At 34.6% G+C, this 27,937-nt stretch overlaps 2 protein-coding genes across 2 annotated transcripts in view; one reads left to right on the forward strand and one right to left on the reverse strand.

Moving 5' to 3' along the window:
- Window positions 1-276: 276 nt before the first annotated feature.
- LOC110102063 (transcription factor HY5) lies at window positions 277-15,578 on the forward strand. The gene is made up of 4 exons (XM_020830235.2): window positions 277-476; window positions 621-792; window positions 916-1,072; window positions 15,357-15,578. The coding sequence occupies exons 1-4, from the start codon at window positions 410-412 to the stop codon at window positions 15,420-15,422; spliced, it is 462 nt and encodes a 153-aa protein (XP_020685894.1). The 5' UTR covers window positions 277-409; the 3' UTR covers window positions 15,423-15,578.
- Window positions 15,579-22,528: 6,950 nt separating this feature from the next.
- LOC110102064 (peptide deformylase 1A, chloroplastic) overlaps window positions 22,529-27,937 on the reverse strand; it is a 41,532-nt gene continuing 36,123 nt past the window's right edge. The window contains exon 4 of the mRNA XM_020830237.2: window positions 22,529-22,977. Within this exon, the coding sequence (XP_020685896.1) occupies window positions 22,725-22,977 (253 nt within the window). The 3' untranslated portion in view covers window positions 22,529-22,724. The remainder of the gene's footprint in view (window positions 22,978-27,937) is intronic.

Here is a 27,937-nt window from a genome sequence, read left to right on the forward strand (position 1 = left end):
CAATAGAATTAAGCAGCTTTAATTGTCATCTCGGATCTTTCCCGCAACATCCGAAAAGGACCCGGATGCACCGCTATCCATCAGCCGCACGACTAGATTCGGATCGAAGGGTGATCCGTTCATCCACGCTTCGCATCTCCTGTCCATTCGATCTCTCTCTTCATGTATGGCAGCTTCTTTTGCCACGATGACGCTGTATCCACCATCCCCTTTCTTCAATCCAACGGTAAAAGATCACTCTTTTAAGCCCTCACAAACCCCTCTTTACAGACTGAACTTGCGTGCCCGGAAGCAATTTCCCAAAAAGGTAAATGAAGCAAAATATAAAATGAATTAGTATAGCGAAATCTTCTCCTCTACTCACGCCGTTCCTTCGAGCCGAGCAAAGAGATAGAGAGGGAGAGAGAGGATGCAGCAAGAGCAAGCAACGAGTTCCAGATCCTCCAGCTCTGGCTTGCGCCTGGAAATCAAAGAAGGCAAGCTCGCACTTTGTTCATAGATTTTTATTTCCATTTTGCTCTTACAAGGAAAGGAGCAAAAATCGAAATTTTTTGGTTCCATATTTACTCTAGCCTCTGTTTCCTGTCAAAATCTAAAGTTGCCGCGCTTCGAGCTGGCAGGCATGGAGAGCGACGAAGAGATTCGGAGAGTACCAGACTTCGTCGCCGGCGAGCAGACGGGGCCGGCGGCTTCCGGAAGCCACGGCGGAGCGGCCGCTGCAGGTCCGTCGGTGGCCGGTCAAAGGAAGCGTGGAAGGAGTCCTGCGGAAAAAGAGCACAGGCGGTTGAAGAGGTGACCCACCTACTTGCGTGTATTTTAACTAAGGCCTATTTATTTAATATTTTTAATAATTAGAAGGAAATGTATGATATTTAATTTTATTTTTGTGTATAATGTTTTTGTTGTGGAAAAAAGGTTGCTGAGGAATAGGGTATCGGCGCAGCAGGCTAGAGAGAGAAAGAAGGCTTATTTAAGCGATTTGGAAGAGAAGGTGAAGGAGCTGGAGAGGAAGAACATGGAGCTGGAGGAGAGGCTATCCACAGTTCAAAACGAGAACCAAATGCTAAGACAGGTATAGATGTTTTTAGTTATCTTTTATGTGCTTTTTCTTTATCTTTTCAAACATTTTTATGTTTGTTGTAATTAAGGGCTGTTTGGGGGCAGTTGGGATTTAACTTAAGTGGGATTTAGCGCACATTCAGAGTAATTTTGGTTAGATTAATAATTCCATTATGAAGACCTCAATTAGATAAAATAAGTCATTGATTCAGAACCAACTTGAACTGCCCACAACATGGAACTCGCAAAATCTAAAGTTGCCTGAAGCTTCAAGTCATTAAGAATTGCTTTTCAAATAAGTTTTCTAAGAGTCGCATCTAACTCTGCCCACCATAAGCTACTAAACTCAGCTCGAAGGATTCACAAAGTGGCCTGTTAATCAAGGCTTTTAACTCAGAAGAACTCAACTTTCCCAGAAAATCAACCAACCAACTAAAGATTCTCATAAGAACTTGCCAAGTGTACTCAACCTCAATTGACAATCTGCCTGCAATTCCTAACCCATGACTAGGAGCTGATTTCATGACAAAGTTGCTCGCTATATAGCTAACTATAGTGTTTCATGACAAACTTGCTCGTTATATAGCTATTTATAGTGGTTCAATCTACGCATTCCCTAAGTAATCATACCATCCAGCCAATTTTGAAATAGTGAGTTGATCCTCACCTATAAATAAAGGGGTTATTAGTCAAACGCGAGCAGATGAAAAATACTGTAGAAAAATCGCATGACAAAATCATATGAAACCTCATCAAAATTCTCTTTGAAATCTCACTTTAACTTGTTCTTTCATTTTTTTTTTACTATTCCTCTTTTAGAATGGTTCAAATGAGTTCTTGTAAGCAAGATAGAGATATGATGACTTATGATCCCTCAAGAAGGGAGATGCCAACTTAATATTGAGTTACATTGCCTATATTCCTCATTAAATGTATTTGATCGAATTGGAAACTCCATCTGTGACAAGTACATCTGGAATCCATTATTGATGCACATTGCACTATATGCTCGTGACATGATGAACTATGACATCCTCCATAAGGACCATGGTCACAATATAAAGGACTATCATCACCTTTAAAGCCTCTTGGAAGAACATATTTTCGTTGACTTATGATCCCTCAAGAAGGTATTTGCCAACTTAATATTGAGTTACCCTGCCTACATTCCTCATTAAATGTATTTGGTCGAGTTAGAAACTCCATTTGTGACAAGTGCATTTGGAATCAATTATCGATGCACACTACACTATATGCTTGTGACATGATGAACTAGGACATCCTCCATAAACAATTTGGTCACAATATAAAGGACTATCATCACCTTCGAAGCCTCTTGGAATAACTTATTTTCGTTGACAAATTCAACAAGTTGGTTCTTGCTTACCCAAGCCAGCATTGAAACATCATGCCTATTAAGTAGAATAAGAACCTTAAGCAACTTTGTTCAAGAGAGATTCATGCAACCTCAAGTTCATCGACATCTTCAAAGGTGCCCATAACCTCCATTTAAATTAATTGATTGTATAACATAATATATTGCAACCTCATTGCCAACTATTAGCTGGTAATATCTTAATTGACATAGGTAGTCTTATGAATATTTCATTAAACATATTTCAACCATATAAACATTGATTCTTCAGGGTTGTCACCCATTGTGAAGTCTTCTTATGAAATTATTGGTGAGCTTAAGGATATTGATGGTCAAAACATGCTACTAATCACTTGGGGGGATTGTGGACAGACATTCAACTAGTAGTAGTTGCTACTCTTTGCAAAGTCGTCACTCAGGCCCACAATCCAATGAAGACTTGCTCATTTAGTTGGGTGTTAGCGAGGATGTAATTAGCATAGGTTTAATCAAAGGTGATGGCAGGACATAGTGACTAATTTATTATTTTGGGAAAATCCTTCATAGGGCCAAAATAAGATCCATAATCATGTAGAAAATAGCATCAATGCTAGTTGTTAGTGAGTTCATACACAGTTTCAAGCCTTGTATTTAAAATTATCATTTATCATCCTTTAAAAGGTGTGCTCTTGAAGTTAGATCATTATGGTTGATTTCTCAAATGGTTTATTGAGCTTACTGAGTTTCCTGTATCATATATGTCAAGGACCACCATTAAGGTGTTGATGATAAATGACAATGCGGCCTACTTAACATTCCTGGAAGTTGAAGATGAAACTTATAATTATGAAGATCTTTTCTAGGCTCTTATTGTCGATGATATCTAAAGAGTTAAATGAGTTGAAATTGGAATTAGATTGTAAAGCCCAGCTAGAAATATTATTATACATACAGTACGAATTTGATTTCAAATCACTAATAAACAGGAAGTGTGCAAGGATATACTTGTCGACTTGCAATTTGCTTTAGGATTTAATGGCAAGCATATCACCATTTTGTTTTACTTTGAGCTAATGGTTCATCAAGTTAATGGAGAGTTTGAATCTTGAGATCTCATTATACAAAAATATATCGTTAAATTCAAAATTGAGATCATCAAGTTGGAGCACTTTAGTATAAACATATTCCTTGAGAATATAACCAATTTTCTGACTTTCTTTCCAGTTGTATTTATATATATGTTTGGCTTATAATCAATCCCACCTACTTGATCATCAAAGATCTTAAATAAAGCCATGTAAGTTGATGTCCCCTCTACTTAGATTGATTCATTTATTTAATATCTTTCTACAAGCTAAATTCCATCTTACCTTAAGGACCCCATAAGGTTCAAGGTCAAGGCTACACAATATTTGTTTATCAATGGGTAGGTTTTTAGAAAGTCATTGACTATAATTAATGTGATGTGAACACAAGATTGAAATTGTTGGCAACTTAAAGGAGGTTCATTTTAGGAATGCAAAAGTGTCTCAGGAGAAAGAACACTAGTCTAATGAGTTATATAGCAAGGCTACTTTTGGCTAACTTTGTGATAAGATCAGAAGAGTTATCAATTATATATATTCAATTTTAAAAGTTTGCTCTCTTACAACTCCAACCTTCTCTTAAGCTTTAGTTGATTTTTAATCTGTTGCTAATTGTTATATGGGATATGTACCTATTTTGACCTTTCCCTCCAGAGAGTAGTAAATAATGATTCATTCTCGTTATAATATACCAATTTATAAAATGGAATTATGCTAAAGCTCTTGTAAAGGTGAATTCTAAAACAATAAAAAAATATGTTTGGATTAACGTTATCCACCACTTTGGTCTACTAATGGTAAATATTAGTGACAATTGTCCATAATTCATTAACAATAAAAAGAATCTTTCCAAAGTCAAACAGTTAAACCTTTTGTACAGCATCCCATTATTAACCAACAGGTAGAATTTGCTTAAAACTAATTTTGAATCATCTCAATATAAAAGAAGGCATTTAAGGAAAATGGGTTGGAAAGCTTTTTTTTTTTTGTGTTCTAGGCCTTTTGAACAGCCCCTTTGCTTCAAGTCAAACTTTCTTTGTCCTCTTCCATAGGTTTAAAGTGCTCTTACCTGTCAAATGCAACATGTGTAGTTACTAGTCATCTTCAAAATTTGGAGAAGTGCTTGTCAGTAGAAAAAGGATTGTGAACTTCTCTCACCTTCATGAAGAACTCAGATTTTAAATATCTATCCAGAAGAGATTGAATAGACAAGTCAACTAATGTTATGATACAAATGTTTGTGAACAAAACTTTTGCTCGATATATCTTGTCCTTCAAAAGTCGACATGACATCACAGTGATCCATCCTTATAAAGCTCAAATCTATGTGAAAATGATCTTACAATATCGAAATCGTAAAGCATATGGATTTTAAACCCACGCTAGGAAGGACATTCTAAGAACTTAGAGTGGAGATGGCTTAATGATATTCAATCTTTGAAAGAGAAGCACCTTGAGTCCTTGATGTTCTTGTGAAATTATTCTTTTAGTGAATGAAGATAATTTTAATTTTTTAGTTCAGTTTTTTCTTTGCAAAAAAAAAAAAAAAATTTCTATTTTGGCAAATTTTATAGTGTTATATCATGCTATTTATATATTCATCAAATACTCAAAGTGCTCATCTAAAAGAATTTAATAATTCGCTGTAGTTAAGGAACTTGTCCAGAAGAACTCAATAGTTCATCATACTTAGGGAACCCAAGGAGATCCGACATCATATACAAGGTCAATTACAATAAATAGATTTCAGTGAGATGATATAAATTTGTCTTATAAACACGAACAAATTTAAAAGAAACAATTTTTTTCATCAAATATAGAAATTTAATTGCATTAATTTAAAAGAAAAGAAATTAGAAAGGCATCGTGATTTAATTGACGTAAAAAAATTCATAATGAAATAAAAAGGAGTCGGCTATAAAATCAAGGCTCATGGGTATTCTCAAGGACGACTTGAACAAGCAATAGAGCTATTGAACTCGGCATAGAGACAATGCAACTCCTCCCAATATGCAATAGAATTGTGGATCAAGTTCAATATTGTGAGGGAAATCTTCTCTTTGGATAAACTATCAAAAAATGAAATCAGTCGTTACTACAAATTGTCTCATCCAGAAAGTATAATAAAACTTCCTCATCAGGAAAAAATTTCCACCCTAAGTTCACTGGCCTCTCGACAAATTCTATGGGCAAACTTCTTGGGAAACTAAATAGGATGAATTGATAGCTAACTCAATTTTCTTCAATCCGGTTAAGGTGGTTACCATCGATTTGGCTTGATACATAGAGTCAGCCAACTCTTTGCTGCATAGTTATCAAGCTCTCAATCTACTTGGCCACTTTAGCCTTCTTGATCTCAATTCTAGCTTCTAGAGTTAATATTGTCTTCTTTAAAGTCTCAAATTCAATGAGAAGCTCCTAGAGTCTAGCCTCTCCCTCTCAATTTTCATTTTTTGAGCTTGATTCATTTCTTTTATAAGGTTTTAATATCTTTCTATAAACAACATTTGATCTACATTTACTAAATCATATGAATTTAGATCTAATAAATTCCAAATGTAAATCCTAACAAAATGTTTGGCTGTTGTTTTAAGAATTTAGGATTCAATTCAAGAGTTTACCTGAAAGTTCATGCTTTTAATTTTGTGCTAATAAATATTCAATTTTTAGTAATTTGAATTAATAAATTTATACTCTGTTATTATTTTAATTTTTAATGACTAATAAATAGTAAATAATTAGCTAAATTAATTTTAATGATCCTTATTAAATATCTTAATTATGATTAATTATTTCATAGTGATCAATAATAATTTGTTAATATATTTAATTTTTTTAATAATTCTAATTAATAAATAATGACCTAAATTAATTTCTAATCATTCTTACTAAATATTTAGCATTAATTCGTTCATAATATTTGATTCAATTATTTTTTATTAGCCTTATCAAAATATTTATGGAACTTGTTTATATTTTCATGCATATGCCTTGATATAATTTAAAAATTAAAGTTTTATATTAGTAAATATAAATATTTGTATGTTAGAAATGTAAATTCATAAGAATTTTGTGAAATGCGTGTAAATCCTCCAATATTTAATTAATAAATTTGTAATATAAATCGTAATATATTACTATTTCAATAAATTCATAAATAGTTAACTATTTACAATTTCTTTCAAAGTTCCAAATAATTTACCCCATTACTAATTCATAAGTTTTAGTCATGGAAAATCACTAAAACTGTTTTTGAGCTTCCATCCCTGAAGAAGAGGAAAAGAATCGCATTAAAGGAAGTTCTGTTTCGAGCTCATTTCCACTGGATAGTCCAATAGATATGGATATGAGTGTGATTTAACAAAAACGCAAGATTTAAAGTAAAAAAAAAAAGTATTTGGCAATGTGTAAGCCAAAACTTGATTAAATCTGAGTAAAACTTGTTAACAAGTAGCCCTTTTGGTTCATGCAGGGGTAGATTGAGAATTATTGGTTTTAGGAGGGGCGTATTGGTTGGGTCTTGAAGTTCAAATGAACCAAACAACTTCCATTAGTTCTTTAGTGTGGGAGAGAGCATGGAGTCATGCTATCAAGTTTTTTGTTTTTATAAGAATTTGTTCCCAAATCCTCTCATATTGGCTTGGCAATTGCACATTAGAAGTAGACGGGCAGCTAGGGTCAAGATGGCCAGTGTGATGAAATCAGTATTTAAAATGAGAAGACTAAAGGATTTATTTTGAATTTAGGGATACAATTTTCATATTATCCATAATTATAATGGGGGATATAGTTTTTCTTTAGTCATGGATGTTCTTACTAGCATTTGCAAAAGGATGTACCCTGGTGTATGCTTTTTGCTGATGATATTCTTCTTGTTGATAAGACTAGAGAAGGAGTTGAAGGAAAACTATAATTATGGAGGTCAACCTTAGAGTCTAAATATTTTCATTTGAGTAGATCTAAAATTGAATAGATGGAGTGTAACTTTAATAGTATAGATCTGGTAGGGGGATTGTGATTTTGGTCTATCAAGTAATTAAAAAAAGTACATGTTTTAGATATCTTGGATGAGAAAAGTGGAGGGTTGCATTAGGTAGTCGACAACCAGCGTAAAACTTGTCGAACAATAATGACATGAATCCTTTAAGAAATTGTGTTAATGCTAGGGCGTCCCCTGGAAGCGACGCGCTGTATGGCCTGAATACAGTGACAAGTGTGCAAGGGCCGCTGCACCGGCGCCCGGGTGCAGTGTTAAATAGGCAAGGGTTCCCACATCAAGGACGGATGTGGGCAAAGAAGCTAGTCCATGAAACTAAAATTAGGATAGGAACTTGGAATATAGGTTCCCTTATAGAAAAATTAATGGAATTAATAGATATTATGATTTATAGGAAGTTACATATTTTGTGCATTCAGGAAACTAAATGGGTTGGAGATAAGGCTAAGGAAATTGATAGTTTAGGATTTAAACTTTGGTATTCGGGTAGGAGTCGTACTAGAAATGGTGTAGGTGTTATTATAAATAAGAGTTTAAAGGATAATGTTATAAAAATTAATAGAATTGGAGATAGAATTATAGCTTTAAAGATTGTTGTTGATGATAAGATTGTTAATATTATAAGTGCTTATGCTCCTCAAGTAGGTTTGGATATGAGTTCTAAATTAAATTTTTGAAATGACTTAGAAGAATTAATACAAAAATATATCTCTTTGAAGAAAGAACTCTTTATTGGAGGAGATTTAAATAGACATGTGGTAGAGAGGTAGGATATTTTAAAAGCATTCATTTTTATGGTGGCCTGGATTTGAACGACGAATGAAGGTGGCTAGACCATATTACATCTTTGTTTTAGCTTTGATTTTTTTAATTGCTAATACCTTATTTAAGAAAAGGGAAATGAGCATCTTATCACTTATAAAAAATGGATATAATACAACCCAGTTGACTATTTTCTTTATTAGAATTTTAAATCGGTTTAGATTGCAAAGATTGTAAAGTTATCCGAGTGAAAATTTATAATACCCACATCGATTATTAGTGTTGGACTTAAGATAAAGGGAGTATAAAAAAAAAAATAAAACATTTTCTAGGATTAAATGGGGGCATTTAAAGAATATTAAACAAAACATTTTTGGAAATAGATTTAGATCTTAGATTTTGTCTGTGCATTGAGGTGCTAATATTATTGTGGAAAAAGTGGCTAGGATATAAAGAATATTGCAAAAGATGTCCTTGCAGTATCAAAGGGAAATCTCCAATAGTTAAAAAATAGTTGGTTGGATGGAATCCGAATGTCAAGAAAAAATTAAAAATAAGCAAGCTTTTGTTAAAAAAATTGGTTTAATTTTAAAATTCGATAACTTGGAAATATATAAAGTGGCTCGCAGGATGCTAGAAAGCAATATGCGATGCAAAGGATTAGAACTTTTTAGTGATTTATATAATATATTAGATACAAAGAGGGAGAAGATATATGGTATAAAGTTAGCCAAATTAAAGAGATAGGAGTAGTAAGGATTCCTAGTTCAGGAAGTGATATTAAAGATGAAGATAAAAAAAATATTTTTCTTAGAAGATGATATTCACAAAGATTGGATGAGATATTTTGCAAAACTTTTTAATGAAGATTGTTTGATTGAAAATAGATTGACCATAGTTGACCTTAGTCACCTTAAATGAAAATAAAGATTTATGTTTATCGACGTATTAGTAAAACTGAAGTTTTACGAGATGGCTTTAAAGAAAATGAGGGTGGAACAGCTGTGGACCGATGATTTTACCAATAGAGAGTGTGGAAGCTTACGGAGATGAAGGAATTTCCATGGCTACTAAACTTTTAATTACTTATTTTGAAGACTAAGAAGATGCCAGAATGAGTGGAGAATGAGTGTGTTATTCCTATTTAAGAATAAGGTGATGCATAAAGATTGTGCGAATTATAGAGGTATTAAGTTAATGTGCATATTTTCAAAACTCATGGGGAGCGGTCTATTGGAGCATAGGTTGCGGCGTTGATACTAATGTTCTCAAAATCACTTTGGATTCATGTCGGGTAGGTCGACTATGGAAGCCATACATTTATTCAGAGGTTTGATGGAAAAATATAGAGGAAATAAGGAGGATCTACATATGATATTTATTGATTTAGAAAAAGCATATGATAAAGTTCCAAGAGAAGTGCTATGGAGAGTTCTTGATAAGAAAGGAGTCAATAATGCTTATATTCAAATCATTAAAGATATGTATGCAGGAGCTATTACTTGTGTTCAAACACAAGGTGGATTGTCCAAGTATTTCCCTATTTCGGTTGGGTTACATCAAGGATCAGCCTTAAGCCCATATCTTTTTGCTTTAGTCTTGGATGTTCTCACTAGACATTTGCAAGAGGATGTACCTTGGTGTATGCTTTTTGCTGATGATATTCTTCTTGTTGATAAGACTAGAGAGGGAGTTGAAGGTAAACTTGAATTATGGAGGTCAACCTTAGAGTCTAAAGGTTTTCGCTTGAGTAGATCTAAAACGGAATATATGGAGTGTAATTTTAGTAGTAATAGACCTAGTGAGGGGATTGTGACTTTGGGCGATCAAGTCATTAATAAGAGTACACGTTTTAGGTATCTTGGATCTATTGTTCAGAGTGTTGGTGAAATAGATGGGGATATTATCAGCATAATTCAAGTTGGATGGTTGAAGTGGAGGAATGCATCGGGCTTGTTATGTGATAGAAATGTTCCCCTCAAACTTAAGGGAAAATTCTATAAGATGGTAGTGAGGCCTGCAATGCTTTATTGTGCCGTATGTTGGCCATTAAAAGAGAAGCATAATACTAATTTAAGTGTGGCAGAGATGAGGATGCTTAGGTGGATGAGTGGCTTTACCCTTAGAGATATGATACGAAATGAGCATATACGTGAAAAGGTTGGAGTAGCTCCAGTAGAAGATAAGATTAGAGAGAGTCGCCTTAGATGGTTTGGTCACATAAAACGGCGGCCTTCTGATGACCCGGTTAGGAGAGTAGAGGTATTAGATTTGACTTATGTTTAGAAAGGTAGGGGTAGACCTAAAAAGACTTGGTTAGAAAATATTAGGAATGACCTTTCTTTATTAGATTTAAACGAGAATTTGACTTTTAATAGGACACAATGAAGAAAAAAGGATTCATGTAGCCGACCCCACGTAGTGGGATCAAGGCTTGATGTTGTTGTTGTTGTTGTTTTAGATATCTTGTGTCTATTATTCAAAGTAATGGTGAAATACATGGGGATATTATTAGTAGAATTCCAGTTGGATGGCTGAAGTGGAGGAATGCATCGGGCCTATTGTGTGATAGAAAAGTGCCCCTCAAACTTAAAGAAAACTTCTATAAGATGGTGGTGAGACTTGCGGTGATTTCCGGTTCAAAATGTTGACCATTAAGAGGCTGATTGGTTGGATTACATAAGGGTGTAAAGTATTCTAAATGCAGGGATTTTGAAAATTTTGATTTTTGGTTAGATGAAAAATTAATGCAAAGTAAAGTAAATGTAGTGTAAACCATTCTAGTTCTTTTTTGAGTTAAACCAAACTCACCCAATTTTGAGCGAAAATGGTTTACACCGCAAGCAAGCTCGCTTGACCGCTGCCAACAGCCGTCAGCCACCTCCACCTGCCTCTAGCCACTATCGCCACCCGCCGTCAGTCACCACTTTCATCCATAGACCACCTGCCATCCGCTGCCACCCGCCGGTCACCACCGCCGCCACTTGCCGGTCGCCACCATCTTAAAACTTTACACTCATTTTTCTTCAAATTGGTTTACTTCGCTAGCTAACTTTAAATTTGCATGTATGATCACACAAATTTTTATTTGACGGAGGGCTAAATTTAATTTACTCATGTAGACCAAATTAAAACCAAGTGAGCTTTATTTGGCATTGCAACTCAGATATAAAGTCTAACATGTTATGAGTTTATGGACACCTACATTATGCAGGTAAGATTCAACTATGACTCTTTTGAGATCCAATTGAGCACCTTCAGATATCAACATGACCGATTGCACATAGTGGCTGCCAGAGTTAGTGCACCTAACTTAAAACCAGATTCAGGCTCAATCCAAATGTGTTAACGTCTGAACCTTTTCCTAAAGTACTCGATCAATCTAGCATTGATCAAATTAAACTCTAATTGAATTCATTTTTACTTTTATGAACTCAATCTGGAGTTAACCCATCATGATAGTACTAAAAGTCATTCAAAAATTAACCTTCCTTGGTTGTTGAGTTAATCTTCTTGTAACTTGGTATCAATCAAGCCAAAATCCCTTTTCTTTGCTAAAAATCATCCTTAGATCTCTAAAACCTTCTTAGTTACTTTAAAGCTCGCTTAACCAGCTGGCTATACTCAAGCAACCTTGAAATTGCTTTATGGACAAATTGAGTTTACCTCGATTGAGCTTTTCTTTGTTGAACTTGTCAGCCTCTAATGGCTTATTTGAGGCCTTGTAGTGTACAGGGGTTGTTATTGGCTTATTGGCTACGTTCCCAAAAGGCTTTTCCATGGTGGCAAGCCTTTATAAAAGTCTGATGACTTTATAAGTGTGTAGCCTCCGTCTTAGCGTAAGGAGAATTTTGTTCAGATTTGACGTTGCCAGGCTATAGAAGAGTGTTCAGGTCTTCTGTCTTCATTATTTTATTCACTACTCCCTATCCATTTGTCTATGAGTGGAATGTAGTGCTGCTCCTCAATTTAGTATCCATTATGCTGCATTGTGCTCTCTAGAATTGGCTAAGAACTTAATTTTCTTCTATCAGGGATGATGGATTTAAGCAGTCTAAAGTGCTTCCAAACACTCTTAAAGAATAATTTGTAGCTTCTTCTCCTGTGATGATTTTCATTTAAGGAATTAAGTATTCCATCTCACTTAAGTTTTTCATAAGAAAAAATAGATTAGTCAATCCTTAGTTATTTTTGGTTAGCCCTGCAATAAAATCTATGACAATTCTTTTCCAAGGCTGGCTTAGTGTTCTAAGTGGAAATGTATCGTTTCACTTTTGGTTAGACAAATTTGGAGTGTTGCATTGAAATATTGAGCATTTGATCCTTAGGAGCCTGTTCACCTTTCAGAGCATTTTAGTTCAATTTATATATCTCTTTAAATTCAACATCTTCTCTACGGCTAAATGTCCGGCTACTATTAAGATTGAAGCCTTTCAAATCTGCTTGCTGCGATCAAACCCTTGTGGTATACATAATTGAGTTCCATGGTAGAGGTCACCATCATTCATGCTAATGGAAATGAACTTGTCCTCCTTCCAAGCTTGGAGTTCTCGCAAGAACTTTGGATCTGTGGAGGACAACTTGTACTCTTATTGGGAAAGTAGGGTCTCAATTATATGATGCACAGAGGTTTTAAATTTATAAAGCTTGATATGAGGAAAAGGTTTTTTTTTTTAATTCTCACACTCTTTATAGAATATAAATAAAATTTTATATTAAATTAATGAATTAAACAGCACAAAATTGCTAATAAATTAAGAAACTATCAAACTATTAAACAAAATTTTAAGATCAAAGTATTCAAGCTATAATTTAAAGTACAAAATACTGCAAGAACTGAAATTTTAATTCACATCTTAAGTCTAAACATCTATCAAGCAAAAGCTTACAAAAAGGTAAAAAACAAGTGCAAATCAGACATTTAATGATTGTTATTATCATTTTCATAATCTTCATATTCCTTGTTCTATCATTAATTCGTCATCATTCATGCCTTAATTATCTGAGTCAATAAAACAACCTTTAGATTCATCTTCTTATTCATCTTGTTCTATCATTAATTCGTCATCATTCAATCAACAATCTCATAATATAGTTGTGCCATAAATGATTGTTGAACTTATAGCTGAACCTTTTTATGTTGAAATTCCTTTTGTTATGACTAATTGGCTCGAAGATGTTATTTTGGATTTATAATGAAACATTGTTCTTCCTGTTCTTTGAGCTTCTCCTAAGCTGGCAGGAGCCCTCAGTCTCTTGCCTTGCCAATTCATTATTAAGATATAATTCTAGCATCATCTGAATGAGCTAATCGCATACTTCATCAATAGAGTCTAACTCAATTGGATCAGTTGCATCACTTTTATCGTGCCTTAGTTTAGTAGTTTTGTTGTGTTTTGCATGGACCGGACCTTTCATCCATTTATGATCTAATTTTAGCATGTATCTTCACTCAAGTTGCATATGTTAATTTTGCTCCGTATAAAGTGACAAAGTAATTAACCAGTATAACTTGAGCTTAGTCAATCTATATGATAATGAAGCAGTTTATTTGTTGAAGGACTCTTCAATTACGTTCATATCCAGAAGAACTGCAAGACACTTCATACTCTTATTACCAATTTTTTCAAATGAGATTTTGATGTACAAAGCATCTACATCAGTAGCGGAGAGTAAACTATGATTAACATGTAATAGTTGATTGACTTGCATCAAATTGGTGAAGCCTAGGGTTTGGCTTTCGACAGGTGGCTGAAGTGGGCATGGGATGCTTTAAAAAGGTAATAAGGTGTTATTGGCCTCGATAGAGTTCATGGAGAAATAGAGATAATACCCTTCACAAGAGAGGTTGACCTAAGATAAAACTTGATCAAATTTGAGAGCTTGCTTATGAAAGATTAGGGTTAGGTTTGATGATAATATGGAGCTCTAGGGCTTAAAAACATTTAGAATGGTTAGGATGATGTGTTTAGATTAGATCCGGAGAGTTTTCATAATTTTATAATATATGAGTGTTAAGTGTGGGTTTGAACAAAACTAAATCATGTCGAGGACTTGGTTGGTTGAGAATACGAAAATGATATTATGACTTCAGTGGAACGAATTATGGATGGTATCAAGGCCTGAAAATACTTGTGAATGATAAATCTACTCTTCTAATTGGGTCATCAAAAGATCAACATTTTATATGACTAAACATTTAAGATGACTCTCTCTAATCTGATCTGTCATCGGAGCTACTCTTACCTTTTCACATATATGCTCGTTTCGCATTTTATTTTTATGTATAAAGCCGCTCATACACCAAAGCATCTTTATTCCTGCAACACTTAATTTTATGCTTCTCTTTTAATGGCCAACATTTTGTGCCATAAATTATTGCAAGTCTCATAAGTATCTTATAAAATATTTTACGTAAGTTTGAGGGTTACTTTTTTATCACACAATAGGCCCATTGCATTCCTTCACTTCAACCATCTAATTTCAATTCTACTAATAATATCTCCTTCCATTTCACAATCGTTTTGAACAATATACCTGAGATATCTAAATGTAGACTTCTTTTAATGAATTCATCACCCAATATCACAATTTCACCACTAGATATGTTAGTATTAAAATTACAGTCCATGCATTTTGTTTTAGATCTACTCAAATGAAAACCTTTAGACTAAATGATCGACCTCTACAAATCAAGTTTTCCTTCAACCGCCTATGTAGTATTACCAACAAAAAGAATAACATCAACAAAAAGCACAAACCAAGATACATCTTTCTGCAAATGTCTAGTAACGTCATCCACAATCCTTAATGTAATCCAACTGAAATAGGAAAATACTTTGTCAAATTATCTTCTGTTTGAACACAAGTAATAATTATTGTATACATCTTTAATGAGTTGAATATAAGCATTATTAATGTTTTTTTTTTTAACTCTCCAAAGCACTTCTGTTGGTATTTTATCATATATTTTCTCTATATCAATAAATATCTTATATAGATCCTCCCCACTCTCTCTGTACTTCTAATAAACAAAGTGTGTTCTTTTTTATTTTGTTAAGCTTCTGTTTTATTTATTCCCTTCATTTTTTATTTTCAGATTTTGAAGAACACAACGGTGAATAGAAAAGGGTCGAGTTCTTCCATTGGAGAAAGCCTTTCATGATCGATGGGGAAGTTTGCGAGCAGAAGCCCATATTTATTTTTTCTTTTTACTTTTGTTGTCTTTCACTTAGATCCCAAACTTAACTTTTTCATGTTGTTGTAATTAAAACTTAGAAGCAAGAAAGTTGTTTACAAAAACTTTATACTTACAAACTTCTATGGATTGTTTCAAAGCTAAAATGCTAGGCCGCTCGTTCTTTTTATACATATAGGAAATACATTTTAAAGGGTATATTTTAATCTGGGTGAATTTTAAAATGGTTTATTAGTTTTGAAATTAATATAATCTAAATTCTAATTAAAAGTGGACGCGGGTGCGTGTGGGCTGGACGCGGGTGCGCGTGAGCTGGACTCAGGTGTGCGCGGGCTGGACGCGGTGTGCGCGTGGGACCCGAGTGCGCCCCTGAGTGGGCAGCTGGGCAGGCGAGAGCGCGCACAGGCTGTCTCGATGAGCCCGGGGGCAGGTGAGAGGGTGCGGGCGGACTCGGCCTACGAGCGGGCGGCATGCTATTGGCATTGTTGCATGGGCAGGGCAAGGGCAGCGGGGGCAGGAGCGCAGGCAGCCTGGGCAGATGCGGGCAACACATGTTAAACGGGCTGGCGGGTTGACCCAGCAACCAGTCAGGTCAACTTGAACCCGACCCGTTTTGAAATTGGGTCCAGTCAAACCCAAAATTTTCGGGCCGGGTTCGAATCGGGTTTTCATATCGTGTCAAATATTGACACTTCTACTTGGAAGTAATTTTCGTGGTGGATTTTGAATTGTTTAAATTAGATATAAGTTTTTTTTTTTTCTAACGATTATTTTGTTGTGGTTTTAACAGCTGCATTATTACAGCATTGCAACTGTTAAAATCTCTACAATTTTCTAAAATAATAGAATTGCAATGGTTAAAATAGTTATAATGTTGATCAATTATAGCGGTTAAAATTGCTTTAATGCTGTATTTTTTTTTAGTATGCTTGATTTCAACAGCAAAATTGATCAGTTTCTCTTGTGAAGCTTTAGATTTTGGTGTACAAATAAAAAATATAGTGGATATGCCTAGAGAGGCAAAAGGGAAAGATTATGATTAAAATATAATTTCTTCAATTATAAGCAATTCCTTCTTTTTGTCAAAACAATCAATCTATAATATTTATGTCTAAAGGTAATAACAACAGTGTCAACCAATCAAAACTTTGCAACAATATTCATAATAAAAATCAATAGTGAATTTAAAATTAACATCAAACTTTGTAATAGTTCTTTGAATAAAATTCATATTGTCATACATACAAATATCTAGAGGCGAACATAAAATTCACATATTGATAACATTTCAAAATAAAATATCAACATACATAAGAAAATAATCGAGTATCATATTTCTAACCCTCTGCTTCTTCTACACTATAGACGTCAATGAGGTGAGAACTGATCATTATCTTCCTGTTAATAATAGAGAAATTATCAGTAAAAATAATATGATAAGTAAATCTACAAATAAAAATATCTATTTTAAAATTTTTCCTGTTATAGTCAAGCTTCCAGAAGTTAAATTATGTCCCTGATAATTTTACATGAATTGTCTCACCTTATTTTGAGGTGCATGCATTTGTTCATCAAGTCTTATAACTCAAGCAAATGCACTACCACTTTTCTGCTACTTGGAGTGTTGATGCTCTGAGAAAAATATCAGGTTGGAGTAACCCCAACCCTTGTGTTGGTATTCTCTCGGGACGTTTAGGCCCCATGATTACTTTGAAGACTCTTTCATTGGCCTCTAAATTTTTATCTCTTAGAGTTAGTCCTTCCTCAACAAGCATATCACAAGTACGTGCTTATATTAACAAAAATATATTTAGAGTTCAATATACTCATTCTACAAACTGCTTATGAAATAAAATAAGTTTACCCATTTTAGTTTGGTCTCCTCAGATGATCAGGAGTCATCTTTATGCATGCGATTGATTTTCTATAATAGCAGGCAATCCTTTATAGACTGGTAAAATATAAAGATGAATTTCCTTACTAGAAATAATAACATAAGCTAATGAAATACATACCATCTCTAGCTTTCTCCTTATAAAGCTTACTCGATCCATCGTATGCGAAAACTTTTTTTTTTTTTTGTATTTTTGATGGTCGCCCTCTCCTACAAAATATAATTGTCATATTAGTTTCATTTTTTTTAGGAAAATAATAATGTTGTATGTCCGGCTAATTCACCTGGTCCTTAGTTATGACCACCAATGAACAAGCTAACACCATTGCACTAGGTACAATCCTGTAGAGACAACCTCCATAGTCTCTTCTATTCGTCTATTATCCTAGTGCTCTGAATTCAAACTAGTTTTGTAATTATGTCACTTAATACCAAGAGATTATAATATCTAATGTTGTATATTCTCAGGGATTACAAATTTTGGCCTAAGCGTAATAAATGGTTAAAATTAGCATATAGAAATAATTAACATATGACTTATTACTATGTTGCTCAGCTCTACTTCAACTAACATTTTCTTCTTAAAGGGCTCCATGCCTTTATTGCACCAATTTGATAATGATATCAGTACTAAAACAAGATCTCTAACTACATTTTTAACTATAAACCAAGCATAATAAATTTTAGTATATTACATGGCACACCATTCTCATTGACCTTGATGTGAACACGTGTAGCTGGAGGCATGCTTTGTATGTTTGCACAAGTGGTTCTCCCTCTCCTTATATGAACTAAATTTCCCTTCTAGGAATTAAACTTAGCCGATAATCTATATGTTGGATTTTCTTAAATAGAATTAATTACAATTTTGATTTTAATTATTACCATATAATTTCATTATGTACTTACTATACTTGTAATTTGATAATATTATCTATTTTATGGTTTGGAGATTTGTTTAGGATTAAGAGATAAATAATGAACTTGTCTAATTAAATTATCTTGACTTTCATAGAATAGAAACATCTTTGCTAAAATCAAATTATCTCTTAGATCCCATATTAACAATAAATGAGATTTACTAGTATTAAATTTGTTTCAAAGATGATAATCAAGGATATTGATGAATCAACAATCTTATAGTTTTGAGGGAAAAGTAGGTTACACCTTTCAATCTAATTACGACAAACCTATTATTTTCGATTGATTTGTATTATAAGAAGCCAATTATAGCTAATTTTGTTAAAAATGATCCTGAAATTTTTAAACCTATTGCATTCAGCCTTCAGTATGTTCCTATTTTTATAGTTAATTAGTGGTACTTGTGTTCATCATAGTCAAATTTTATTGAGTCGATACATTAAAATTATTAAGATTGTATGGAGGCTGAAAGCAGAAGCTGAAATTCAAAGTCATTAACTATGTACTCCAGAAAAAGAAAATAAATATAAAATAGTTCTAAAAAAGAAAATAAATAAAAACTATATTAAAAAAAAAACTAAGTCCAATAAAAGATTAGTATAAGTAAAGCTTAAGATTTGAAATACAATCTTATATTAAAATTATAATATGAGAGATAATACCAAGGATGGGGAACTAATGAAAGTATAATTTTTACTACAAATATATCTAATTATTAAAACTACATTTTTCACTTCAACATTCAAAAGTTAAATCATTAATTCTATAACCTATAATTTTAAATTAAGTAAATACAAGAATGATTGATTAAATTTAACTATTAGCATTTTTCAAACTAGGAGTAGTATAGCCCTGATTCAATTTTACTAATTCTAAATAGTGATGTATTATCATATATTTTAGTACTTTTAGATTTGTTAGTGAAAACATGTTATTTTAGTTGTATTTGTGTAGAAAAAAATCGAAGATGAGAAAATTTTTAAGTACTAGTACAACGTCATGGCATCGGACACAATACCTCCACACGCCGCCATCACTGTCACCATCAGACATGGTAGAATGTGGACATTGCAGCGCCTAGTCTCTATCTGGAAGCACTGCACTACCGGAGGAGTCAGCCTTATAAAGTTCAGTCTTTATTTATATAACACTGCGGCGCCAAAAGTTAGTGCCGCCAAGCTAAAAACGTGTCACGTGGACGCCGTAGTTCTTTATCATCAGCAACATTGCAACCCTATAGTTGTAACTATTCAGGACACATTCTGTCAGTGAAGCAAAGTGTTGATTCATTAAACAGTTGGTCTATGTCATCAAACACCATAGCAAATAAACCCTTCAGCGATGCGGCATATTCTAGTTGAATAGCCCGACAACTAAATGTTATGTTCCTTGGTAACTTCTAGTTGATTGTAAATTATCTTTATAAACCTATTGATTAGCCTTCAACCTGATTCATCATGATCAACAAGATGTAATGAATCCGATTTAAATGATGTTGGGTACATTGACAACTCTTTGGATCAAATGATCTTCTCTCTAGCTACCTATGAGGTTCATATAAGTCAAAATTCATCAAAACAAAATTCCTCAAATTATTGATTACAATCTCTCTCTTATTCAAAATCTTGATGATTTAATTGCAATAAGTATTAGATAAGGATAAAACTCCACCATTAGTTATGTTGTTAATACAATGAATCCTCTCTAAAGCCAAAAAAATGTTTTCGAATTGAATAAAAATCACTATGAAGTCATATATTATGATAGTGGGTGTTAGATCATAATTTATATATGATCAACAACGTTACCTTACTAACAAGAATGAATAAAAAACAAAAGAAAATAGACGAGTTTTTTTTTTTTTTTTGGATTTTCACTATATTTTTAGAATGATCATAACAATCTCATCTTCTGACTCCCAATTTATAATTTTGAATCAAGATATAACACTTCAAATACTATTACATTTGAGTAATATAAATAAAATTATATATCAATGCTTAATTAATTTTTGCTATAAATGAATAAAAATAGCTTTTAACATTCTTATTATATAGATAACTCATGATGGGCTGATGGGCTATTAAGAGTGTTTGAGACGAATTCAACATTTTATAAATGTAGTTATAAAATTGTTTTATATATATATATATAAAGAACTATTATAAAACACTTCTTCCTAACATATTAGCTTTTTAGGGTGCGTTTGGGACGGCTGCTGCTGTCGGTAAAGTAGGTAGTAAAATTGTTGTACAGAAAGTTGCTTCCTGAAGTTGCTTTATGAAAATCATTATGACTTCGTTTGGGACGGCTTTTTCCCTGCTGTATTGTATGAAATGTAACCGGGAGGTTGTTTGGGAGTACACGATTGTGCTCCGTTCTCAAAAGTTTTGCTTTCTGTCGTTGCTTCTCACGTCCGGCATAAGACTCCCACGTTTCGGCTGCTTCCCGTGGTTTGTAGCTATGAGAAATACTTTAACGCCCTTACTGTGTGAACTACCCCTATTGTCTTCTTCATCCTCGCAAAGGTCCGCGATATCAAAAACCACTTCACAGATTTCTTCGCTCTGTCTCTTCTCACGATGCTCGAGACCCCAGTTATCAGCTAGATCAAACTCTCGCAGAAGCTTTTTTTCCCTCTTCGCGGCCGAGAACAATATCTTTTTTTTTTTTGCTGCTTCGATTTCACAGATGGTTTCGAGAGATTCGCAATGTGTTCTCCGTCGGCGGACCGACACGTTCCGGCGAGGTCAAGTTCGGGAATTGGAGGGAGAAACTAAGCCAAACAGGCTTCCGTGGCGTTTCTCTTGCCGGGAACGCGCATGCCCAGGCAACACTTCTTCTCGGTATGTTTCCTTTGGATGGTTACACTTTAATGGAAGAGAATGATTTTACGTAGCTTTTGAAATCATAATTATAATTTTTATTTTTTCATTTTTTGTACGGCTTACAAAATTTTTTATTAAAAATTGATTTTTTACAACAATATTTAAAAAAATATGACAGCTTTAATATATTTCAAAAAAGTTGTACCAACTTAAGAAGTGATACAATTTTGATTTAAATTTGTTAATTAATTATCATATACATTTAAAAATATTAGATATATATATATATATATATATATAAAGATATGAAGGTAAATTTTTTTATTCACATGCAGCTGCAGCACAGCAACTCTACAGTTATACTATCCAAACAAAATATAATAGCCAAATAAATTATAGTCGAGATTTGAAATTAAATCATTGAGAAAATTATCCCAAATATAATCTAAGACTTCGTTTGAGATAACTTTTTACTAATTTCTAAAATAATCTTTTAGCATAAAAATTTCTAACTCAAAATATTTTTATACTAAAAAGATATTTTGGAAAATAATAAAAAATTGCCCCAATAGAACAATCTTTACTACTTTATTAAAACAACTTCTTAGTACAAATTTGAAAATTTTAAACTATAAAAATTACTTTAAAAAAGCAAAAAAATTATTCCAAACAAACCGTAAGTCTCCATCAACTTCAATTTATACTTGCAAGTAGCTTTAAAATTTGAGCAAGTTAATTTGACAAGTTGACGAATAAGCTCAACAATTTTAAGTAGTCATTGAGCAAGAACGTAAGCACAGTACAACAAAAAAAGAGTTGAATAGATTTGATTACTTGAACTCAATAGCAAATTCTCATATCCTCAGCTTACGTCAATTTGGCTGCAAATTAGCCCCTTCTTATTTTCCTACTTTTTCTTTTTCTTTTTAACATGGTTCAATATGATCATCGAGACTTGATAAACCTGGCGATATTGGACATACGGTGAGCATGTGAAGAGGTTGAGAAAGCAGGAATTTTCGAGCAAATGAAAGAGCAAAATTCTCTGCAATTATGCTAGAGAAGAAGAGAGGAGCAGCAGCAGGGTAGCTACATTGTAGTTTAAGTTAATCTTGTACACAGCATCCAACGATCTAAACTACTAAAGTAAAAATCTCAACAGTGTGGGGGGAGAAGAAAAAACAAAGATAAGCTGAAGTGCCAGAAAGCAAATGTGGAGAAACACAAAAAGCAAAATATTTTTTCTTTGAAATTACAACAGACGAAATGTTTCAGAAACAACGTCATCTTTAGGCTTCGTTTGGGACGGCTTTCTTGTCACTTCTTAAAGCAGCTTTCTAGTTAAAAAAATTTTAATTTTTCTACTAAAAAGTTGTTTTAAGAAGCAGTAAAATAGTCATCCGAAACGAAGCCTTAATAAGTTCCACACAATTTGCAATCTAAGAATTCACTTGTAAAGAATGAAAAATCGTCACAGTTTACAATTGCAGATAAAACCAAAGCAAAATTTAGTTATTGCAACACTCTGAAGCAATTAAAACAAAATTTGAAGCATGAAACAAATGAATCAGCATTAATGTTATAAACCTTCTAAAACAATTACCTAAGAAAATTTAGCTTCATAGGTCACAAGCCATGATTATAGACACCTGGCTTTGGGCAACCTACTGGAAGAGGCAAATCCAGATTTTCAACTTTCCTGAAGGTCCTTGGAACAATCTTATCCACATATATAGTCCCATCCAGATGATCAAACTCATGCTGTAATATGCGAGCCATCCAACCGGACGAAGAAATTTTGATAGGTTGGCCAAAACGACTATGACCTGTGACCTCAACCTGCAGATGCCGCTCGACCATAGCTCTAAATCCATCAACGCTGCAAGAAAAATGTCATAAGAGAGTTATTTCTAGGCAAGTCATGGAGCTCTGAATTCCATTACTCAACCATTACGAATGTCATCAGGTAATTAGAATACACAAGAAATTCCCTCCTTCCAACTTCAATTTCTATTTCGATTTATGTTCATGATACAAGGATTTACTACTTTTGTTGTTTGTTTTGTTTCTATGTGGTTCCTCATGCAGTTTTTCGGTTGAAGTGATATGCATGGAGAAATTCTTCAAAATTGCTGAACAAGCGTTTCATTTGGAGTTTATTTTTTAGTTTTTTAGAATGTAAGGGGAATTGGATTGTCTTTTAACAAGTCCTTTCATTATCATCTCGACTTTTCATAAATTATATTCGTTAATTATAATTCACTTGATGTGGAGTAATGTTGGTCTGCACATCTTGAGTGCAGATATATACCAAAAGTAGAAATATGCTAGATCATATTTAGAAGCTAGTCTATGTGAAGTGCAATCAAACCATGAAGCATATACACAATAAGCAGGATTCATTGAAACAATTGAATTAAACTTTAATAGTGGCTGTTGTGACTCACTGGAATGATGGATGATACCCAAGATGAATATATTAATCATGATCTGACATGGCAAGACATGGAGACAGCCACAGACTTACAAGAAGATCAAACTAATACAAGCTCTTGATTTGTCGCTTTTTTGTGTACTTTTAGCAGATGACTTAAAATTTAAGTTCTTATAAGCTTAGCTTGTACTTTGAATTTTGACGTGCTTTATTTAGATCTTTACTTTATCCTTTTCATTTGGTTTTGCTCATGTTGTTCGACAAACTGATTTCTTAATTTATTATCAAATTTACATTATATTAGTCTTGCAAAAGTGAGAGAATTAAGAATTCTTATTGAATTGTTCATATTGATTCTTCTTAATGGTAGACAAAAAATCTCACTCAGAGTTTGAGTTTAGAAGTAACTTTTCTTGATAGTATTTGACTGAAAATGTTATATAAATCATTTCAAAAATTTTGATTTATATAATGGTTGTTGAATATCATTAAAATATATAAACCTATACAAATGTTTCCTATGATATCATTGATATATGTGCTTCAATTAACTGAAGCATTCACCTTATATACTAATGCTTCATGCTTCAGAGCGAAAAAAACTCATTTGTGTTGCATTATAGTTTGTCTTGACAACCTTGTATACAATATGAAAACAATAAAAATATATAGATTAATACATCATAAAGATACTAGTACACAAGAAATAGGACAACACATTATTCAATTTAAATATTTTTAGTTGTTAAAAAAAAAGGCCTTGGCTCAATTGATATACTCCTGGCTTCTAGGGCATAGGATTTCTCCTGCCACCAAGATGGGTTTAAATTTATAGCTAGCCTTGAGCCACTAAAAATTTGTATCTGATCTTATGTCAACCATATCATTAAAAAAGCTTCGCTTGGGACGGCTTTCTTGCTTCTTCTTAAAACGGCTTTCTAGTACAAAAAATAAAATTTTCTTACTAAAAAGATTTTTTAAAAAACAGTAAGAAAGCCATCCCAAACAAAGCTTAAAAGTATCAGAGTTAGACTTCTATCATTTTAAACAAATAAAAACAATGAAAGGAGTGAAAACCAACCATATAAATAATAATCTCAAAGCAAAGGTATTATCTCTACAATATGTTATATATCATTTCTTCACATATGGTTATACACGTATAAAATTTTTTGGTTAAATTAGAACACGAAGAGGACCAACCAAAGCTGGCTCAATTCAATTTTGATTCCAATTTACCATTTGTTTGGCTGATTGTGGATACCCAGATACTAGAAATCAGCTGGTGTTCAACAATTGTTGACCTGCTGCATAACAAAAAAAAACAAAAGAAAAAAAAAATTATCACTCACCTACCCTCTGCTGTCGCACGACTTCCTCCCATATTGCTAGCACGTCGACGTCGTATCCGCCATCCCGCGCACGATCTCACACTGGCGTCGTTAAAGAGGCAAAGAGGAGAGGCTTTCGGCCTCTCTCGACCAAGCTCGACACACTCCCGCTCCTCTTCTCCGGTCCTTCCCCGAGCTCTCCTCTCCCGATCCCGCTCTCGCTCTCTTGCTCTTCGTCTCCTTCCTGGCTACTTGACTCCTCTCCTTCGACGACACTCCCTGTCTGAGCGGAAGTCACGACGTTTTGGTCGGGATCAATAACCGGAGCTCGTCGCTTCTCTGGTTCCCCTCCCACACGATTCGGCTCCCCTCCAGCTATCCGACGTCGGCTCCTTCGCCGTTGATCGACTTCGCTCCAGCGACGACTTTCCCTTCCTAACGGATTGGAAGCTACGTCATCTTGATCGGACGCAAGAACGGGTGCCCGCCGACTGTAAAGTTAGCTTTCCTCTCGTTCGCGCGCTTCTTCGACGACTGCCCTTCCCCGCTAGATCGGAAGCAAAACAGGAGCTCACGGCTGTGTAGGTAACTTTCTCCCTACCGCACGCCTGTTCGGCCAAATCCCGTAACAACAAAAAAAAGTTTATATTTCATTATAATTATTTTAATTAATTTTAATTAATTATGATTGTTTTTTTTATTGAGCGTGGTAGGAGGGAATCCGGTCCGACGCCTACGACGAGGCGGACAGTCGTCTTCCCTCGCCCTTCGACTTCAACGTGCGTGTCGAGACGGCAGACCACCTAAGCACGCCTTTAGTGAGCGTGGTAGGAGGGCACCCGATGGGACTCCTACAACGAGGTAAGTAAGCGACCCTCGCTCTCCTGCCTCAACATGCATGCCGAGCCGGCGAACCACTTAAGCACGCCTTTAGTGAACGTAGTAGGAGGGAGACCGGTTTGACGCACACGGCGAGGCTAGGTGAGCCTGGTGTACACTCTTCTTTGCGTGGCCGGAACAATTCATAAGTATCCCCGAACGGGGGGAAAGCAAACTGCTCTTTTCTTGTAACAGGTACCGTCAAAGACCCCATGCACGCCTTTATTGCGTGTAGTGGGAAGAAAAATCACGGCCGCGGTGTCCTCGAAAGAGGGCACCTACCATGCACGCCTTTATTGCGCGTGGTGGGAAGGCCAAGTTTTCTCGTAGTCGTAGTTTTCCCCTAAATGGGGGAGACGCCGGGAGGCTGGCGAAATTTCAGATGAAATATTATTCTATTTGGACCTGTTTGAACTCAAAAAAAAGAACAAAAGATTTGAACCAAATGAGAAAGAGCAATGAACCTTTGAACTTGAACAAGAACGGTGGACTCGGGACCTGAATCAGAACAAAATTCTAAATGATTTTTTAAAGGTCAAAATCCAAATAAAATGGAATCAGATTGGAATCAGACTCAAATCAATCTGAACCTACACTTGAACTCAAAGGACTACGGCACAAACATAGCATCAACACTAAATTAAGCCTAATCAAATGATGTTAAGATGGACCAAAGATTCTGAACTCGTACTCGAACTCAGACTATACGACATTAAGTAAGGACTTGTAAATTTGATGAATTCAAGTCTGAATGCAATTGAATTTGGTTTCAAGAACACATACAAGGAACAAAGTTTGAATCACGCACGAGGGAACTCAAACTACAAGGACATTCATACGGTCAGTAGTGACACAAAGTATGTTGTAAGCTAGAACAATCCCTACAACGCCTGTTGATTGAGATGGCAATAATGGAGATCAGCAGTCAAAGATTTATCCTTGCAGCAAATGGAGCCACCAACCACCCGAGATTGGTGAAAGAGTGGATATGCCACAGAAACAATGGGTGTTTTACAAACATCTTCAGGAGGTCGTAGTAGATACAACGACTCCCTACAAACGAACACTTATGGATAACAACAGTATATTGTAAGTACAATGAACCACTGTGGGCACAAGTACAAGTATCTCCTAAGAACATTTCTAAGAAATCGTAGTGAATATAGCGGTCCCCCGCAAATGTACACATGATACTTGTGGATAACAACAGTTGATGTATTATAAGTACAACGAACCACTGTGGACACAAGTACGGATATCACCTACGATAGTGGTGAGCAAGATCTTCAAGTACGTCGGGTACAACGGCAACTCGATGTACGAAAAAGAAGGACACCACCTTGGCAGAAGGGAGGAAATGCTTGAACAAATTAGAACTAAACTTACTGGTGTTCCAAAGTCTCTTCTTAGTTCTATACTTAAGAAGAAAAAAATTATGATGCCCACAAACACCAGAAATGACAAGTCCACTACACCGAAGATCCTAAAAGGAGTTCTTTCCAAAATCAGCAATCATTGATTCCAAATTTCGGAAAGACCCTCCCCAAAGAATGAGAAAGGGGGAGTCAACATCAAGACGCACGCCACCGGATCTGCAACACTTATAAAGCAGATAAAAGGCGTCTACAATCTACAACGCACGCCACCGGATTCGCAACACTTATGAAAGCAAACAAAAGGCGTCTATAATCTACAACGCATGCCACCGGATCCGCAACACTCGTATTAGCGGACAGAAGGCGTGTATAAGCTCTCAGATGAAAAGTTGTGTAAATCCAAAAGATAGTTATCTACACAACTGCAAATACTTCAAAGTACCCCTGCACCTGCACTATAGTTTGTATACACATAGGTACACAATGGGGTACGTCTAAATCAATATAAAAATCACCCGCATGGGCCCCGACGAGCGTGTTATTGGTACACACGTGACGCTTAGGAATGCTGCGCGGGTCGATAAGTGAATTCTAGTTCGAACCGGATCCTTCTATACGGACTAATAGAAGTCGACAGGGTTCGAACCTTTAAACGAATACACGGTTGTAGCGGCCAGTGTATTTGTTTCAATATATCCATATTAGGCCTTCAAGGCCTACAATCAAAAGAATTCACTAAACAAAAGGCATGAAGCCTACGAAACCCGATCCTCCTAAGTAGATAAATAGGAGTAGACATGGTTCGAGATATCGGATAAA

Source organism: Dendrobium catenatum, unplaced genomic scaffold (assembly GCF_001605985.2).
Source record: "Dendrobium catenatum unplaced genomic scaffold, ASM160598v2 fragScaff_scaffold_283, whole genome shotgun sequence".
NCBI lineage: Eukaryota > Viridiplantae > Streptophyta > Magnoliopsida > Asparagales > Orchidaceae > Dendrobium > Dendrobium catenatum.

Bases quoted from the DNA above. Each gene is read 5' to 3' on its own strand.
- LOC110102063 (XM_020830235.2), top strand. From the start codon at position 410: ATGCAGCAAGAGCAAGCAACGAGTTCCAGATCCTCCAGCTCTGGCTTG. The intron at 477-620 runs GCAAGCTCGCAC...TCGAGCTGGCAG, and splicing joins GCGCCTGGAAATCAAAGAAG to GCATGGAGAGCGACGAAGAG. The intron at 793-915 runs GTGACCCACCTA...TGTGGAAAAAAG, and splicing joins GAGCACAGGCGGTTGAAGAG to GTTGCTGAGGAATAGGGTAT.